At 41.8% G+C, this 19,542-nt stretch overlaps 1 protein-coding gene across 1 annotated transcript; it reads left to right on the forward strand.

The window, feature by feature from the left end:
* The first annotated feature begins 918 nt into the window (after positions 1–918).
* Positions 919–14,005, forward strand: LOC109900577 (solute carrier family 35 member F6). The gene is made up of 6 exons (XM_020496255.2): positions 919–1,186; positions 3,828–3,900; positions 4,099–4,270; positions 8,753–8,968; positions 12,726–12,836; positions 13,116–14,005. Exons 1-6 carry the CDS (start codon positions 1,110–1,112, stop codon positions 13,592–13,594), a joined length of 1,128 nt encoding a protein of 375 aa, XP_020351844.2. The 5' UTR covers positions 919–1,109; the 3' UTR covers positions 13,595–14,005.
* The last annotated feature ends 5,537 nt before the right edge of the window (positions 14,006–19,542 follow it).

Raw genomic sequence — 19,542 nt, forward strand, 5'->3', positions numbered from 1 at the left:
GTAAAGGAAAGAATGAATGGGGCCATGTATCGTGAGATTTTGAGTGAAAACCTCCTTCCATCAGCAAGGGCATTGAAGATGAAACGTGGCTGGGTCTTTCAGCATAACAATGATCCCAAACACACCGACCGGGCAACGAAGGAGTGGCTTCGTAAGAAGCATTTCAAGGTCCTGGAGTGGCCTAGCCAGTCTCCAGATCTCAACCCCATAGAAAATCTTTGGAGGGAGTTGAAAGTTTGTGTTGCCCAGCAACAGCCCCAAAACATCACTGCTCTAGAGGAGATCTGCATGGAGGAATGGGCCAAAATACCAGAAACAGTGTGTGAAAACCTTGTGAAGACTTACAGAAAACATTTGACCTCTGTCATTGCCAACAAAGGGTAACAAAGTATTGAGATAAACTTTTGTTATTGACCAAATACTTATTTTCCACCATATTTTGCAAATAAATAAATAAAAAATCCTACAATGTGATTTTCTGGATTTTCTTTCTCATTTTGTCTGTCATAGTTGAAGTGTACCTATAATGAAAATTACAGGCCTCTCTCATCTTTTTAAGTGGGAGAACTTGCACAACTGGTGGCTGACTAAATACTTTTTTGCCCCACTGTACCTCTTAAACTGTATGTATCCTACTGACTCGTGGTTTTTAAGAAACTAAATATGCTTCTCTGCATCTCTGCTAAAAATCTGGGTGAAATATTTAAAGGAATGTGAATCTTATTCAGTAGATTGAGTTATTGCTTGCTTTTCTTAAATCTACCAACCATGCCAGGAGGCATACCAGCTACGATAGACTATATATATATATATATCTCACCCATAAATACGAACTGTTCCCTGATACATTATAATCGTATGTGTCTAAAAGGTCATTTTTCGGGAACAAAAACGACAGTCCTTCGGACTGAATGACAAGAAGAAGCAACCCGTCGGACTTTGACAAAACCACAACAGGAAACGATCCTTTAACTGCTTGTGCGCACTCGGTCAGCTGACACACTCAAAGTCATGTGATTTAATTCCTGTAGGCAGAGAGCGTGAACACAAGTCGCTGCGTTTGAAACAAAGTGTCTAGTAGTTGTATTTTCTATCCCGGCACGTCCAACATGGCTTGGACAAAGTATCAACTCTTTCTTGCGGGTCTTATGCTCACAACCGGCTCTATCAACACGCTATCGGCAAAGTAAGTGAACGCTTCATTCACGTTGTCAATTGATTTCACGGTCTACGATGTAGCCAATGGCATAGGCCAGTGTTGAGCATCTGGTTGATTGCAAAGCCATTCCTATTCGTTCAACAAACATTTATGTAAAAAATCAACAACGATAAAGCCTTGGGTCCCTAATTGTGTTATTCGTTTCGCGGTAGGTGCGCTTGATTCAGTAGTCCTAGCGCCGGGAAGGCAAAGTGTTCCAATTTTGAACCATTTTGTGTCTGAAGATAGAATTTTGCCTACCCGGTAGTCCCAGATAGCAAATGAGGTGGACCTATAGTTCTACTGCTGGCCAATCCGATAGTTTAGATCACTGAGTCTGCAGTTTCCTCGAGCGATAGACTGTAAAAAGAATACTCAAACGTACAGCAAAGTTGTGAGTTTTAAAACCTTTTTAAAACCGTGACTAGTGAAAAACTAGACGAATACAACAAAGAGCTGCTGTTTATATAACTACGTTCATGTTTAAGTTTTCGATCAGAACTGTCACTTTTTTTTTTTTCTCCAACAGTTTTACTAGTCATAAAATGCGCGTTACCAGCATTGCAGTTGTAATGAATGAGTCTAGCAATGTTTTGATAAGCTTGCGTTGTTATTATTTGTGGCTTGTGTATTTGTTAATATCGAGGAATATTTCAGTTTCTCTGGTTATAGGAGTAACAACCTGAATTGGCGCAGGAGGCAAAGTAATGCAGTCCGATTTAAGTTTCACCAACAGCTGGAAGACTGTGTCCCCTTTTCTCAGCCTATGGCGGGAGAGAGGAGGCACTGTAAGTCGGGTGAGAGGCAGCCTCACCCTCCTCTCATACTGACCATCAGATGCAGGCCATCAGTCCAGTAAAAATACAGCTGAGTGAGCATAATAATTGTGTCTCAAAAGTAATAGAAAAAATGATGTATTACCAATGTTCTCATATACCTACAATTTTGAAATATATAATTTCAAAATGGTCTGAGAAGAACATTACCAGGGAAATTCAAGCTTAGCCAATATGCTGTGATATTGTATTGGGCCTACTGCACAAACCTCATTGTTACAGAACTGTTTTTAATTGGATAATGTTGCATAGTCTTACATTTAAGTCATGTTAAAAAAAAATATATAATACATCGGAGCAGTAGATCTCTGCTTGCATTTTGACTCAGAAAGTGATCTTGTCTCAAAAGGTTGGTGACCACTGTCCTAGACATCAAGATTTGGGCCTCAGTGTTTATTGCACTGTTGAATCCTTGTGAACTGAATTATTGTGGCTCAATCTCTTTGTATATTTTACAGTAGGCTAAATTAGGCGAGGCTACTTGACATTTTATTGTACTTTTGGGAAAAAGCTAGATTTCCATGATGCCATTGTTGTAGGCCTAAATGCCTGTTTTTAAATGGCTTTGGTCAGCAACAAGCCAATCTGTCTGTAAACAATGCCTGGTTGAGAATTTAGAAGCTGTATGTTTGCTTACTAGCTTAGCTTAGGTGCCTAAATGCAATGTATGACTACATTTGAAATTGTGACATTTCTAGACATTAGACAAGTGCCAGACACGGTGAGGGAAACCTTTCACGTGCTCTTGTGTCACTGTTGATTAATACATGTATTTTGATGACATGAAGAGCGAGGACCCTGCTGTCTCTGCAAATCACATTTGCTTAGTTGCCACAAAAGAAGCAGACTTCTCGAAACTACGGCTTGGCGTCTCAACTTCTCTTTTGCTGTCATGCAAAATGTGATATAGGCTGGGCCTATAGGTCGTAGTTGTGCTACTGTGTGCTTTTTTATGTCATGTGGAAATGGCACTTTATCAACGTGGTCTAGTCAGGCAAGTCCAATCAGTATGTCTCAAGTCACAACTGTACTGGAATACTGTATAAAATACATGGTTGCTCTTGCTCAGTGCAATGAGACAATGTAGCAAATAGAGAGATCACGTTTCATCTGCTTTCTTTGGGCTTCTTTCCAGAGCGGTCACCAGAAACCAAACACTTCACTGTCTGTGCTTCACTGAGGAGAATGTTATCTTGAGCTGAGGACAGTTTCCTCTTGTTGATTAAAAACGTAGATGTCAGTAGCCTTTTGAGTTGATTTAACCAACTGTATATGTTATTGGACTTGGCAATGTGTAAATGTAAAACTTTCTCAGATCAACAGCTAAATTCAGTCAATCAAACAGATACTCAACTGGGTACAGTGGTATTATGGAGCTCAGACTGCTACTGTGAGGAAAGGGCCACATCACTTTGAGGCGCTGTGACCACAGCCCTTAGTCTATATTCAATCAGCAAGGAGAACTCACATGCTGGTCATGCCTCTACTGATCAGGCCTATTGGACTATAAAAGTCAGTGGGTGTTCAGGTAGCTAGGCACAGATGACTAAGTCACTCATTAACCCCTATGTCACCGTATCATACTTTGAGCATTTGATTGAGTCTGCCTGGAGTGCCAGATGGGTGTGGTTTGAACTTTTGGGACTATATTGTTGGTTCCATTGCGCAAAGCAAGCTCAGTCAAGCGCAAGTATTTGAAAGGAGACAGATTGGTCTCATGAACAGATTGGTTTCTGACTGCTCAAGAATGTCACACTAACAAACTTAATAAACATTCTCCTGTTCTCCCCCAGATGGGCTGACATGTTCTCCGCAAAGGGTTGCAAAGACTCTCCTGAACACACATTCTCCCACCCGTTTGTACAGGTACAGTCTCCCTTCCCCTCATAAAAAACACAGAATATAACTATATAAGCTAGACCTAAATGAATTACTTGATGTTTATCAATCGTGTTGATAGGAAGGTTCCTAAATGCTGTCATTGTCTCTTCTGTCTCAACTGTGTGTCTCTGGCTCACTGCCCCCCCCCCCCCCCCCCCCTCACATCGCTCTGTCTCTCTCTAGGCCGTAGGGATGTTCCTGGGGGAGCTCAGTTGTCTGGTCGTCTTCCACATGCTGCTTTGTCATGACAGACGAAGACCAGAGCCCAAGATGAACACGGGCCAGAGCTTCAACCCCCTCCTCTTCCTCCCCCCTGCCCTCTGTGACATGACTGCTACCTCCATCATGTATGTTGGTACGTGATCCGAACATCCTTGATATTTATCTTCATTTTGTGTTGCAGCGGGCTCCAGAGTTTTCTGGGAATGTGTCGCTCGCTGCTTAGGCCACCATTTAATTCCCTCGCACTTTACATAATATTTTCATAATTTGACCATTCACACCAAAAAGGGCTTCCGAGTTTGATTCTTAAAAAATATTCTTAAACTGCAAGAAAGTCTAAATGATCTATAAAATATTATGGTCAGAGGCACAATTTTAAACTGTATTCCCCTTTAAGTTCTTGTGAAGTGTCTCCCATTTGTTTTAAGGAACTGGACACAATAACCGAGAAGTCACGATTTTTGAGTCATCATAGTGAAAGTTTGTGCTGACGGTCTGTGGACCTGGGATCAATTAGTATTTGCTTTCTTTTGCCAGAAATTAATTGCCAGTTGAGACTAGAGGTCGGCCGATTAATCGGAATGGCCGATTAATTAGGGACGAGTTCAAGTTTTCATAACAATCGTAAATCGGTATTTTTGGACACCAATTTGGCCGATTTAAATAAAATATACAGTGCCTTGCGAAAGTATTCGGCCCCCTTGAACTTTGCGACCTTTTGCCACATTTCAGGCTTCAAACATAAAGATATAAAACTGTATTTTTTTTGTGAAGAATCAACAACAAGTGGGACACAATCATGAAGTGGAACGACATTTATTGGATATTTCAAACTTTTTTAACAAATCAAAAACTGAAATTGGGCGTGCAAAATTATTCAGCCCCCTTAAGTTAATACTTTGTAGCGCCACCTTTTGCTGCGATTACAGCTGTAAGTCGCTTGGGGTATGTCTATCAGTTTTGCACATCGAGAGACTGACATTTTTTCCCATTCCTCCTTGCAAAACAGCTCGAGCTCAGTGAGGTTGGATGGAGAGCATTTGTGAACAGCAGTTTTCAGTTCTTTCCACAGATTCTCGATTGGATTCAGGTCTGGACTTTGACTTGGCCATTCTAACACCTGGAATGGTTTTGAACCATTCCATTGTAGATTTGGCTTTATGTTTTGGATCATTGTCTTGTTGGAAGACAAATCTCCGTCCCAGTCTCAGGTCTTTTGCAGACTCCATCAGGTTTTCTTCCAGAATGGTCCTGTATTTGGCTCCATCCATCTTCCCATCAATTTTAACCATCTTCCCTGTCCCTGCTGAAAAAAAGCAGGCCCAAACCATGATGCTGCCACCACCATGTTTGACAGTGGGGATGGTGTGTTCAGGGTGATGAGCTGTGTTGCTTTTACGCCTAACATAAAGTTTTGCATTGCTGCCAAAAAGTTCAATTTTGGTTTCATCTGACCAGAGCACCTTCTTCCACATGTTTGGTGTGTCTCCCAGGTGGCTTGTGGCAAACTTTAAACAACACTTTTTATGGATATCTTTAAGAAATGGCTTTCTTCTTGCCACTCTTCCATAAAGGCCAGATTTGTGCAATATACGACTGATTGTTGTCCTATGGACAGAGTCTCCCACCTCAGCTGTAGATCTCTGCAGTTCATCCAGAGTGAGCATGGGCCTCTTGGCTGCATCTCTGATCAGTCTTCTCCTTGTATGAGCTGAAAGTTTAGAGGGACGGCCAGGTCTTGGTAGATTTGCAGTGGTCTGATACTCCTTCCATTTAAATATTATCGCTTGCACAGTGCTCCTTGGGATGTTTAAAGCTTGGGAAATCTTTTTGTATCCAAATCCGGCTTTAAACTTCTTCACAACAGTATCTCGGACCTGCCTGGTGTGTTACTTGTTCTTCATGATGCTCTCTGCGCTTTTAACGGACCTCTGAGACTATCACAGTGCAGGTGCATTTATACGGAGACATGATTACACACAGGTGGATTGTATTTATCATCATTAGTCATTTAGGTCAACATTGGATCATTCAGAGATCCTCACTGAACTTCTGGAGAGAGTTTGCTGCACTGAAAGTAAAGGGGCTGAATAATTTTGCACGCCCAATTCTTCCGTTTTTGATTTGTTGAAAAAGTTTGAAATATCCAATAAATGTCGTTCCACTTCATGATTGTGTCCCACTTGTTGTTGATTCTTCACAAAAAAATACAGTTTTATATCTTTGTTTGAAGCCTGAAATGTGGCAAAAGGTCGCAAAGTTCAAGGGGGCCGAATACTTTCGCAAGGCACTGTATATGCAACAGTTTGGGCTGCCTAATTTGCTAGAATTTTACGTAATTATGACATAACATTGAAGGTTGTCCAATGTAACAGGAATATTTAGACTTATGGATGCCACGCGTTAGATAAAATACGGAACGGTTCCGTATTTAACTGAAAGAATAAATGTCTTGTTTTCGAGATGATGGTTTCTGGATTCGACCATATTAATGACCTAAGACTCGTATTTCTGTGTGTTATTATGTTGTCTGACTGAGCGATGGTAGGCACCAGCACGCTCGTACGCATTCATTCAAACAGCACTTTTGTGCGTTTTGCCAGCAGCTCTTTGCAGTGCTTCAAGCATTACGCTGTTTATGACGTCAAGCCTATCAACTCCCGAGATTAGGCTGGTGTAACCGATGTGAATTGGCTAGCTAGTTAGTGGGGTGCGCGCTAATAGCGTTTCAAACGTCGCTCGCTCTGAGACTTGGAGTGGTTGTTCCCCTTGCTCTGCATGGGTAACGCTGCTTCGAGGGTGGCTGTTGTCGATGTGTTCCTGGTTCGAGCCCAGGGAGGAGCGAGGAGAGGGACTGAAGCTATACTGTTATACTGGCAATACTAAAGTGCCTATAAGAACATCCAATAGTCAAAGGTTAATGAAATACAAATGGTATAGAGAGAAATAGTCCTATAATAACTACAACCTAAAACTTCTTACCTGGGAATATTGAAGACTCATGTTAAAAGGAACCACCAGCTTTCATATGTTCTGAGCAAGGAACTTAAATGTTAGCTTTCTTATATGGCACATTGCACTTTTAATTTCTTCTGCAACACCTTGCATTATTTAAACCAAATTGAAAATGTATCATTTGTTTGAGGCTAAATTGATTTTATTGATGTATTATATTAAGTTAAAATAAGTGTTCATTCAGTATTGTTGTAATTGTCATTATTACAAATAAATAAATAAAAATCGTCCGATTAATCGGTATCGGCTTTTTTTGGTCCTCCAATAATCGGTATCGGCGTTGAAAAATCATAATCGGTCGACCTCTAGTTGAGACAATTGAATAGTTCCAAAAGTGCAACCCCCACCCATCTGCCACTCCAGGCAGGCTATTGTTATATATATTTGTATTTATTTTCATTTCACCTTTATTTAACCAGGTAGGCTAGTTGAGAACAAGTTCTCATTTGCGACCTGGCCAAGATAAAGCAAAGCAGTTCGACACATACAACAACAGTGTTACACATGGAATAATCAAACATACAGTCACTAATACAGTAGAAAAGTCTATATACAGTATGTGCAAATTAGGTAGGATAAGGGAGGTAAGGCAATAAATAGGCCATGGTGGCGAAGTAATTACAATATAGCAATTAAACACTGGAATGGTAGATGTGCAAGTAGAGATACTGGGGTGCAAAGGAGCAAGATAAATACAGTATGGGATGAGGTAATTGGATGGGCTATTTACAGATGGGCTATGTACAGGTGCAGTTACCTGGGAGCTGCTCTGACAGCTGGTGCTTAAAGCTAGTGAGGGAGATATGAGTCTCCAGCCTCAGTGGTTTTTTTGCAGTTCGTTCCAGTCATTGGCAGCAGAGAACTGGAAGGATAGGCAGCCAAAGGAAGAATTGGCTTTGGGGATGACCAGTGAGATATACCTGCTGGAGCGCTTGCTATGGGTAGGTGCTGCTATGGTGACCAGTGAGCTGAGATGTGGCGGGGCTTTACCTAGCAGAGACTTGAAGATGACCTGGAGCCAGTGGGTTTGGCGACGAGTATGAAGCGAGGGCCAGCCAACGAGAACGCACAGGTCGCAGTGGTGGGTAGTATATGGGGCTTTGGTGACAAAACGGATGGCACTGTGATAGACTGCATCCAATCTGTTGAGTAGAGTGTTGGAGGCTATTTTGTAAATGACAAGGTACGTCGAGGTACGGTAGGATGATCAGTTTTACAAAGGTATGTTTGGCAACACGAGTGAAGGATGCTTTGTTGCGAAATAGGAAGCCGATTCTAGATTTAATTTTGGATTGGAGATGCTTAATGTGAGTATGGAAGGAGAGTTCACATTCTAGCCAGACACCTTGGTATTTGTAGTTGTCCACGTATTCTAAGTCAGAACCATCCAGAGTAGTGTGTGTGTGTGTGTGTGTGTATATATATTTTAACTAGGCAAATCCGTTTAGAACAAATTCTTATTTACAATGACCGGCCAAACCCAGACGACGCTGGGCCAATCACGTCCGATTGTGATACAGCCTGGAACAAGAAATAAAACAAATCCTATTTGAACCAAGGTCTGTCTGTTACCCTCTGTGACTCTATCCTTTCTCCCCAGCCCTGAACATGACGAGTGCCTCCAGCTTCCAGATGCTGCGTGGGGCGGTGATCATCTTCACGGGCCTGCTGTCGGTGGCCTTCCTGGGGCGCCGCCTGGTGGCCAGTCAGTGGACGGGCATCTTTGTCACTATTCTGGGCCTGGTGATGGTGGGCCTGGCCGACTTCATAAGCGGAAACAAGGATGACTCACACAAACTCAGCGAGGTCATCACTGGTAAGAGAGAAAGAATGGTGGTTGGAAGGGAATACTTCCTGTGTCAATGGTATGCCTGGGTTAGGACACATTGTTAAGAGTATAATGAGTAGCCACTTAGTGGCAAAGGTAGGGTCCTGATCGAAAATAATCTTTCCCTTCTTTCACACTTGAGTTATTCACAGATCTAACTCATGATTGTATATGTGAACGCAAGCTTTCCAAAGCTGTCAGTGTAAGCTTAAGTATTGTTGTCCATTAGTTTGCTCCAATTAGGGGAGGGGTGGTAGAGTTATGGGAAAAGAGTAAAGGGGGAATGTGTGTGTGTGTGTGTGTGTGTGTGTATATATCTCACACATACTACCGTTCAAAAGTTTGAGGTCGCTTAGAAATGTTTTTGAAAGAAAATTACTTTTTTTTGGTCCATTTTAAAATTAAATTGATCAGAAATACATTGTAGACATTGTTAATGTTGTAAATGACTATCGTAGCTGGAAACTGATGTTTAATGGAATATCTAAGTAGGCGTACAGAGGTCTATTATCAAGCATCAACCACCACTGTGTTCCAATGCACGTTGTTAGCTAATCCAAGTTTATCCTTTTAAAAGGCTAATTGATCACTAGAAATCCCTTTGCAATTATGTTAGCACGGCAGAAAACTGTTCTGATTTTAAATAAGCAATAAAACTGGCTTCTTTAGATTAGTTGAGTATCTGGAGCATCAGCATTTGTGTTCGATTACATGCTCAAATTGGCCAGAAACAAAGGACTTTCTTCTGAAACTCATCAGTCTTTTCTTATTCTGGGAAATGAAGGTCTATTCCATGAGAGAAATTGCCAAGAAACCTGAAGTTCTCGTACAACGCTGTGTACTTCTCCCTTCACAGAACAGCGCAAACTGACTCTAACCAGAATAGAAAGAGGAGTGGGAGGCCCAGGTGCACAACTGAGCAAGAGAACAAGTACATTAGTGTCTAGTTTGAGAAACAGACACCTCACAAGTCCTCAACTGGCAGCTTCATTAATTAGTACCTGCAAAACATCAGTTTCAACGTCAACAGTGAAGAGGCAACTCCGAGATGCTGGCATTCTAGGCAGAGGTGCAAAGGAAAAAGCCATATCTCAGACTGGCCAATAAAAATAAAATATTAAGATGGGCAAAAGAACACAGATACTGGACAGAGGAAGATTGGAAAAAAGTGTTATGGACAGAAATGGAAGTTTGAGGCGTTCGGAACAACATTCATGAGATACAGAAAAAATGAAAATATGCTAGAGGAGTGCTTGACGCCGTCTGTCAAGCATGGTGGGGGAGAAGTGATGATCTGGGGCTGCTTTTGTGGTGGTAAAGTGGGAGATTTGTACAGGGTAAAAGGGATCTTGAAGAAGGAAGTCTATCACTCCATTTTGCAAAGTTGTGCCATACCCAGTGGACAGCGCGTAATTGAAGCCAATTTCATCCTACAACAAGACAATGACCCAAAGCACAGCTCCAAACTATGCAATAACTATTTAGGGAAGAAGCAGTCAGCTGGAATTCTGTCTAATGGAGTGGCCAGCACAGTCACCGGATCTCAACCCTATTGAGCTGTTGTGGGAGCAGCTTGACCTTAAGAAGTGCCAATCCAACTTGTGGGAGGTGCTTCAGGAATCATAGGGTGAAATATCTTCAGAATACCTCAACAAACTGACAACTAGAATGCCAAAGGTCTGCAAGGCTGGAATTGCTGCAAATGGAGGATTCTTTGACGAAAGCAGAGTTTGAAGGACACAATTTATATCATTATTTATAACCTTGTCAACGTCTTGACTATATTTCCTATTCATTTTGCAACTAATTTCATGTGAACTCAGCATGTGAAAAAAAGAATGTCCCCTTTTCAGGACCCTGTCTTGAAAATATCATTTGTAAAAATCCAAATAACTTCACAGATCATCATTGTAAAGGGTTTAAACACTGTTTTCCATGCTTGTTCAATGAAACAAACAATTAATGAACATGTCTGTACTGTGAGATGCCTAAGACAGCGCTACAAGGAGACAGGACAGACAGCTGATTGTCCTCGCAGTGGCAGACCACATGTAACAACACCTGCACAGGATCGGTACAGCCGAACATCACACCTGCGGGACAGGTACAGGATGGCAACAACTGCCCGAGTTACACCAGGAACGCACAATCCCTATATCAGTGCTCAGACTGTCCGCAATAGGCTGAGAGAGGCTGGACTGAGAGCTTGTAGGCCTGTTGTAAGGCAGACGCCTACGGGTACAAGCCAACTGTCGCTGGACTGGCAAAAAGTGCTCTTCACTGAGGAGCCCGGTTTGTCTCACCAGGGGTGATGGTCGGATTCGCGTTTATCGTCGAAGGAATGAGCATTACACCGAGGCCTGTACTCTGGAGTGGGAAAGATTTGGAGGGGGAGGGTCCGCCATGGTCTGGGGCGGTGTGTCACAGCATCATCGGACTGAGCTGTTGTCATTTCAGGCAATCTCAACGCTGTGCGTTACAGGGAAGACATCCTCCTCCCTCATGTGGTACCCTTCCTGCAGACTCATCCTGTCATGACCCTCCAGTATGACAATGCCACCAGCCATACTGCTTGTTCTGTGTGTGTGATTTCCTGCAAGACAGGAATGTCAGTGTTCTTTCATGGCCATCGAAGAGCCCGGATCTCAATCCCATTGAGCACGTCTGGGACCTGTTTGATCGGAGGGTGAGGGCCTGGGCCCCCCCCCCCCCCCCACAGACATTTTTGGGAACTTGGTGGAAGAGTGGGGTAACATCTCACAGCAAGGAAGAAGCCACTGCTACAAAACTGCCAAAAGCCAGACTACGGTTTGTAACTGCACATGGGGACAAAGATCGTACTTTTTGGAGAAATGTCCTCTGGTCTGATGAAACTAAAATATAATTGTTTGGCCATAATGACCATCGTTATGTTTGGAGGAAAAAGGGGGAGGCTTGCAAGTACACCATCCCAACCATGAAGCACGGGGTTGGCAGCATCAGGTTGTGGGGGTGCTTTGCTGCAGGAGGGACTGGTGCACTTCACAAAATAGATGGCTACATGAGGAAGGAAAATTGTGGATATATTGAAGCAACATATCAAGACATCAGCCAGGAAGTTAAAGCTTGGTCGCAAATGGGTCTTCCAAATGGACAGTGACCCCAAGCATACTTCCAAAGTTGTGGCAAAATGGCTTAAGGACAATGAAGTCAAGGTATTGGAGTGGCCATCACAAAGCCCTGACCTCAATCCTATAGAAAATGTGTGGGCAGAACTGAAAAAGTGTGTGCGAGCAAGGAGACCTGACTCAGTTACACCAGCTCTGTCAGGAGGAATGGGCCAAATTTCACCCAACTTATTGTGAGAAGCTTGTGGAAGGCTACCCGAAACGTTTGACCCAAGTCAAACAATTTAAAGGCAATGCTACCAAATACTAATTCAGTGTATGAGTTTAAATGTATTTGTCTAAGGTGTATGTAAACTTCTGACTTCAACTGCATCTGTAATATTAAAGCTGATCTACAACCTAAAAAAGAAATAGGTGTTGTCTGATCAGTGATTATCCAAAGGAAAGTTGGAAGGAAGGATACATTTGAATGGTGTTCAATTCAAACAAGGTCCATGATTGAGTTGGAGTCAAAATTTTCTTTTTACCATTTACATTTTACTTCTCCAGAGACTTGTTTTCCCTCAGCAGCAACATCTTGCCAAAACAAATATCCAATGAGGAACTACCATGTAAAGGCCATCTCTTCTGACCCCCAGGTGATCTTCTGATCATAATGGCCCAGGTCATTGCGGCTGTCCAGATGGTTCTGGAGGAGAAGTTTGTCTACAAGCATGACGTTCATCCTTTACGGGCCGTGGGCACTGAAGGTACTGTGAACATATACGTTTCTGGGTGTATGCATTGGGTTAATGTATAACTCTAGCTACAGAATGTAGCAGTGGTGTTTGTGAAGCCTACAGTGAAGATATGCAAGCGTAGCAACCAGATTTTTACATGTGCAAGTAGTACTTAGTAACCTGTTTGACATTTCTCTTTTGTTTCTGTGAAAATAATCATGTCTGTGTTGTCACCTTTAACGCTGTATCAAAGACAGAATGTTTGTAGCTCGTTAGTAATTCATCCAGACTCCATCTCCATCTCTCTAGGGTTCTTTGGCTTCTTCATCCTCTCGCTGCTCCTCATCCCCTTTTTCTACATCCCGGTGGGGAGCTTTAGCAACAACCCCCGACACGTTCTCGAGGACGCGCTGGACGCCTTCTGCCAGATCGGCCACAACCCCATGATCATCCTGGCGTTGCTCGGCAACACAGTGTCCATCGCCTTCTTCAACTTCGCCGGCATCTCCGTCACCAAGGAAATCAGCGCCACCACGCGCATGGTGCTGGACAGTCTGCGCACCGTGGTCATCTGGGTGGTCAGTCTGGCTCTGGGCTGGGAGCAGTTCCATGGTTTACAGGTTCTGGGTTTCATTGTGTTGTTGGTGGGTGCAGCGCTTTATAATGGACTTCATCGCCCCCTGCTGGCCAAGATTCCATGCTGCGCCAACATGGTGGAGGAAGAGGAGCGCAACCCGGCAGAGAGGGCAAGACTGCTGGATGAGGGAAGGGTGCAGGAGGAGACCTAACTGACATGATGATTTGCAAAATGCTGAAAGTGGTGGTGATGGTGGGGGGAGCGGGGTCTGACATCGATATGACAACCTCGCCATATTCCTGACCACACCGGGGGTGTGTGACATGAAGACACCACATTTCTCAGATTACTGTACAAGACCCAGTCTTTAAAACCGTGTTCACTAGTGGTAGTAAATTTCAGGTGACATGTTTATAGAATCTTGGAATAGCCTTCTTTGTGGCTTGTTGCAGCATCAGTTAAATATGTGTGTTAATGGTGGCAGGCATTTTATAAAGCACCAAAACGTTAAGCATAACACCGTACTGTGGTCATTGATAGATACAATCAATCACAACTGGAATTGTTTGCACACTTTATAAAGATGAGCAAAAACAACAAAAATAAATCATACAAATACTGAGCTATATTGTTTTCTATTTTTGGTGGGAAATTATATTTTATACTAATACAATACTCTGATAAATGATTTTGTTTAACAAGTCATAAAAAAAGCTAGAACGTTGATAAAAAAAATGTAAACCTGAACTTCCACGATGCGGGTCGAATAGAGACCTAAGTTAATACAAGTCCATGATTTCATACCGGGGAAGTCAGAAAGAGGTCAGTACAAATGTCAATGGTCCCCCTTTAGCAGAGACTACAATTGAGCCAACATTTATTTATTTCACCTTTATTTAACCATGTAGGCCAGTTGCGAACAAGTTCTCATTTACAACTGCGACCTGGCCAAGATAAAGCAAAGCAGTGCGACAAAAACAACAACACAGAGTTACAAACGTACAGTCAATAACACAATGGAAAAATCTATGTACATCGTGTACAAATGTAGAAGAGTAGGGAGATAAGGCAATAAATAGACCATAGAGGTGAAATAATTACAATTTAGCATTAACACTGGAGTGAACGATGTGCAGATGATGATGTGCATGTAGAGATACTGGGGTGCAAAAGAGCATGAGGGTAAGGAATAATATGGGGATGAGGTAGTTGGGTGTGCTATTTACAGATGGGCTATGTACAGGTGCAGTGATCTGTGAGCTGCTCTGACAGCTGGTGCTAAAAGTTAGCGGGAGATCCAAGTCTACAGCTTAAGTGATTTTCCAATTCGTTCCAGTCATTGGCAGCAGAGAACTGGAAGGAAAGGCGGCCAAAGGAAGTGCTGGCTTTGGGGATGACCAGTGAGATATACCTGCTGGAGCACGTGCTATGGGTGGGTGTTATGGTGACCAGTGAGCTGAGAGAAGGCGGGGCTTTACCTAGCGAAGACTTATAGATGACCTGGTGCCAGTGGGTTTGGCGACGAATATGTAGTGAAGGCCAGCCAATGAGAGCATACAGGTCGCAGTGGTGGGTAGTATATGGAGCTTTGGTGATAAAACGGATGGCACTGTAATAGACTGCATCCAATTTGTTGAGTAGAGGGTTGGAGGCTAATTTGTAAATGACATCGCCGAAGTCAAGGATCTGTAGGATAGTCAGTTTTACGGGGGTATGTTTGGCAGCATGAGTGAAGGAGGCTTTGTTGCGAAATAGGAAGCCGATTCTAGATTTAATTTTGGATTGGAGATGCTTAATGTGAGTCTGGAAGGAGAGTTTACAATCTAGCCAGACACCTAGGTATTTGTAGTTGTCCACATATTCTAAGTCAGAACCGTCCACAGTAGTGATGCTAGTCGAACGGGAGGGTGCAGGCAGCAATCGGTTAAAGAGCATGCACTTAGTTTAAATAGCATTTTAAATGCAGTTGCAGTCCACTGAAGGAGTGTTTTATGGTGTTGAAGCTCATTTGGGGGTTTGTTAGCAGTGCCAAAGAAGGGCCAGATGTATACAGAAGGGTGTTCTCTGTGTTGCGGTGTATCAGAGAATCACCAGCAGCAAGAGTGACGACATGATATATACAGAGAAAAGAGTCTGCCCGAGAATTGAACCCTGTGGCACCCCCGTAGAGACTGCCAGAGGTCCAGACAACAGGCCCTCCGATTTGACATCCTGAACTCTGAAAAGTAGTGGGTGAACCAGGCGAGGCAGTCATTTTGAAAAGCAAAGGCTTTTGAGTCTGCCGATAAGAATGCGGTGATTGACAGAGTCGAAAGCCTTGGCCAGGTCGATGAAGACGGCTGCGCAGTTCTGTCGATGGTGGTTATGATATCGTTTAGGACCTAGAGTGTGGCTGAGGTGCACCCATGACCAGCTCGCATAGTGGAGAAGATACAGTGGGATTCGGAATGGTCAGTGATCTGTTTTAACTTGGCTTTTGAAGATTTTAGAAAGGCAGGGCAGGATGGATATGGGTATAAAACAGTTTGGTTCTAGAGTGTCTCCCTCTTCTGAAGAGGGGGTTGACTGCGGCAGCTTTCCAATCTTTGGGGATCTCAGATGATGCGAAAGAGAGGTTGAATAGGCTACTAATAGGGGTTGAAACCATTTTGGCGGATCATTTTAGAAAGAGGGTCCAGATTGTCTAGCCCATCTGATTTGTAGGGATCCGGATTTTGTCGCTCTTTCAGAACACCAGCTGTCTGGATTTGGGTGAAGGAGAAGAGGGGGGTGGGCTTGGGCAAGTTGCTGCAAGGGGTGCTGATATGTTGGCCAGGGTAAGGGTCGACAGCATGGCCAGCTGTAGAAAAATGCTTATTGAAATTCTCTTTTTTTTTAATTTATCAGTGGTGACAGTGTTTCCTATCCTCAGTGCAGTGGGCAGCTGGGAGGAGGTGCTCTCATTCTACATGGACTTTAGTGTCCCAAAACTTTTTGAAATTAGTGCAACAGAAAGTACATTTCTGTTTGAAAAAGCTAGCTTTAGATTTCCTAACTGACTGAGTATATTGGTTCCTGACTTCCCTGAAAAGTTGCAGTGTTTGTAACTCTTCAGTTTTACAGTGTGAATAGAGCCTTTAGACAAGATATTGCAACATGGAACTTGCGAGCTATTGGTTTCATGCTTTTAAAAATGGTTTTCCATTATTGCTCTGTACATTTTACCAACGACCACAGTTAGCTGAAATGTTCCCCAACGGATACTTGTTGAAGAATGACTGACATTGTTTGAGTGCCAATATCAATGCACTACCTCAAGTGTGATTTGGGATCTATGATTCAATCATTCCTGCATGATTGCATTGGTTTTGGCTATATTCATATATTCATTCACTGGCTCATTATCACATGTAAATGTTGTAAAAAGCACATGCTTCTTGGTATATCTTTTTCTATCATTGAGTAGCGTTTGTGAATATAGCTGGCGCCATCACTAAGGCTTTGCCATAGATTAAATAGGTTAGTTGAGCAGCCTACCACTGTCTCCGTAGGTGAAAGGGAACAGTTTTCGGGACATAGAATATTATTGAGGCTTTTTTTGACACCTATGCTGCACCTTTTGATTAGGACATAGATTTTTTTGTGATTTGCAGTGTCATGTGAAATGCTGACTGGATACAATGAACTTGGCTTAAAAAAAGGGAAATGGAGAGGGTTTTCGGTGAAATGCTTTTAAAAATAATTAAATAAAATGTTTTGTGTGGAGAATGTGCTAGATTATAGAGTTGAAATGGGTATTTCTAAATTCTGAAAAAATAAAAAATTTAAATCAGTATAGTAGCAATTGTGCACTAAAGGTTATTCATGATACAATTGTGGCAAAAATCAGGCATCATAACTTGGTATTCCGCTTTAATGTCCCTTTGAACTTCCACTTGTAATATACCGAGGTAAAGTTGGTTTTATATTCAACAGACATTCGCCAATAGCCATTTTAAAAATGTAAAAATCAATAACTAATTCACCGTTTGTCACAATCATAAAACTAGATATGATTTATTCTATAAATGTCTAGCATACTTTTACAACCTTTGTTCTGAGTAAAAATTCCAGTTTTGATTTGATAGAGGGCATGTAGTCCGTCTAGAGGGCATGTAGTCCGTCTAGAGGGCATGTGGTCAAAGTTCTAACGAGTCTGTTACACCCTATTAGAAGGGGCCTGGCAGAAAATTCTGCATCTTCAGTCATATTAAATTAGATTACAGGAAAAAACTATGTGATGAAGACGTCAGGCCTGACTAACAAAGAAGACCGGTGGATGAATCAAGAAGACCAAGAGGATCAACATGGACATTCCACAGTGGAGATAAGGAAAACTAAGAGCAAACCATAACGTACGTGTGTGTGTGTGTATTAGCATGGATACTGAAAGACACCAGAGGATGGATTTAAAAAAATAAAAAATAAAAATAAGAAGTGAAGGGTACATGTTTGGTTTTTGGGCTAAATGTATACATTAGGATTTGCCGCTGAACTGTATGTGAACCCCTCTGCAATCTACTGGCACTAACCATTAAAAACTAGGACTTCAACCAGGCTGTCCCTATGCTATTTGCTCTCTATTCCAGAACTGTAAATGAATATAACCCTGTTTATGTTTTTAATACAGCAGATAGAATGCTCTGTGTGCCAAAGATGGTACCATTCAGCTTGTCTGGGGATGACAAAGAAGGACTTAAATGGAAAATGATTGGAAGGGGGCCTCTTTGCTGATAAATTAGAGACATGTAAATAAATTACTGTTGTGCCTTTGTAACTACTTTAAAATGTGGAACTGTTGCACAAAAAATGCGAACATTGATTTGGCATAACATTTAACATTGTAAACATTGTACAACTTTATGTAAACATTGTCTTAACTTCATATAGAGCAAATTGCACTTCAAATTAACATTTCTTTAAAGTTATTGCAAATAAATGCATATTTTCTCTTTCTGAGACAATCACTGAAATAGATTTCTTAATTTCAAATATTGCATTTAAAGATAATGTATTTCTATCCAATCAAAACTGGAATTTCTATTCAAAACAAAGGTTGTAAAAGTATGATAGCATTTATAGAATAAATCATAACTAGGTTTATGTTTATGTAACAAACAGTGAATTACAGTTGAAGTCAGAAGTTTACATACACTTAGGTTGGAGTCATTAAAACTCATTAGCTCTTACAACCAGGGAAGAGTAAGGGAAATCAAGGAGAGCAGCATTTAAAGTGTCCAAATCCAATTGTCCTGAAAGAACTAGGTGTTTCAACACACACTTCATTTCTAATGGATCAATGCCGTGTTTACTGTATAAGATTAAAAACAGGAAATTCAACTAGCTTGCTCTTTCTGTTTATACCATATGTTGTGTGAAGTCTGTTTCTTAAGAAGTCAGTGCTGGCCTTTTCAATTTCACAGCATTGTCGAATATGTCTGTCCAATGTCCTTTGCACAAAAACATCCTCATTAAATTACATCTGCATATTGTCAAAAGTACATTCACAATGTCTACATTCGCTGAATGCAACTCCCACCCACTCTTTAAATCCACACAGCTCACGTTGAGCTAAAGTGTCACTGCTGAGAGGAACCAATGCACCATATACAGTTGAAGTCGGAAGTTTACATACACTTAGGTCGGAGTCATTAAAACTAGTTTTTCAACCAATCCACAAATTTCTTGTTAACAAACTATAGTTTTGGCAAGTCGGTTAGGACATCTACTTTGTGCATGAAACAAGTAATTTTTCTAACAATTGTTTACAGACTTATAATTCACTGTATCACAATTCCAGTGGGTCAGAAGTTTACATACACTAAGTTGACTGTGCCTTTAAACAGCTTGGAAAATTCCAGAAAATTATGTCATGGCTTTAGAAGATTCTGATAGGCTAATTGACATAATTTAAGTCAATTGGAGGTGTACCTGTTGATGTATTTCAAGGCCTACCTTCAAACTCAGTGCCTCTTTGCTTGACATCATGGGAAAATCAAAAGAAATCAGCCAAGAACTCAGAAAAACAATTGTAGACCTCCTCAAGTCTGGTTCATCATTGGGAGCAATTTCCATACGCCTGAAGGTACCACGTTCATCTGTACAAACAATAGTACGCAAGTATAAACACCATGGGACCTT

This window comes from Oncorhynchus kisutch, linkage group LG12, assembly GCF_002021735.2.
Source record: "Oncorhynchus kisutch isolate 150728-3 linkage group LG12, Okis_V2, whole genome shotgun sequence".
Classification (NCBI taxonomy): Eukaryota; Metazoa; Chordata; class Actinopteri; order Salmoniformes; family Salmonidae; genus Oncorhynchus; species Oncorhynchus kisutch.

What these genes read in the sequence shown, in the direction of transcription:
- LOC109900577 (XM_020496255.2), top strand. Translation starts at nt 1,110, where the DNA reads ATGGCTTGGACAAAGTATCAACTCTTTCTTGCGGGTCTTATGCTCACA. An exon ending in ATCAACACGCTATCGGCAAA is followed by an intron (nt 1,187 to 3,827) that starts GTAAGTGAACGC and finishes GTTCTCCCCCAG; the next exon opens with ATGGGCTGACATGTTCTCCG. An exon ending in TACCTCCATCATGTATGTTG is followed by an intron (nt 4,271 to 8,752) that starts GTACGTGATCCG and finishes CTTTCTCCCCAG; the next exon opens with CCCTGAACATGACGAGTGCC.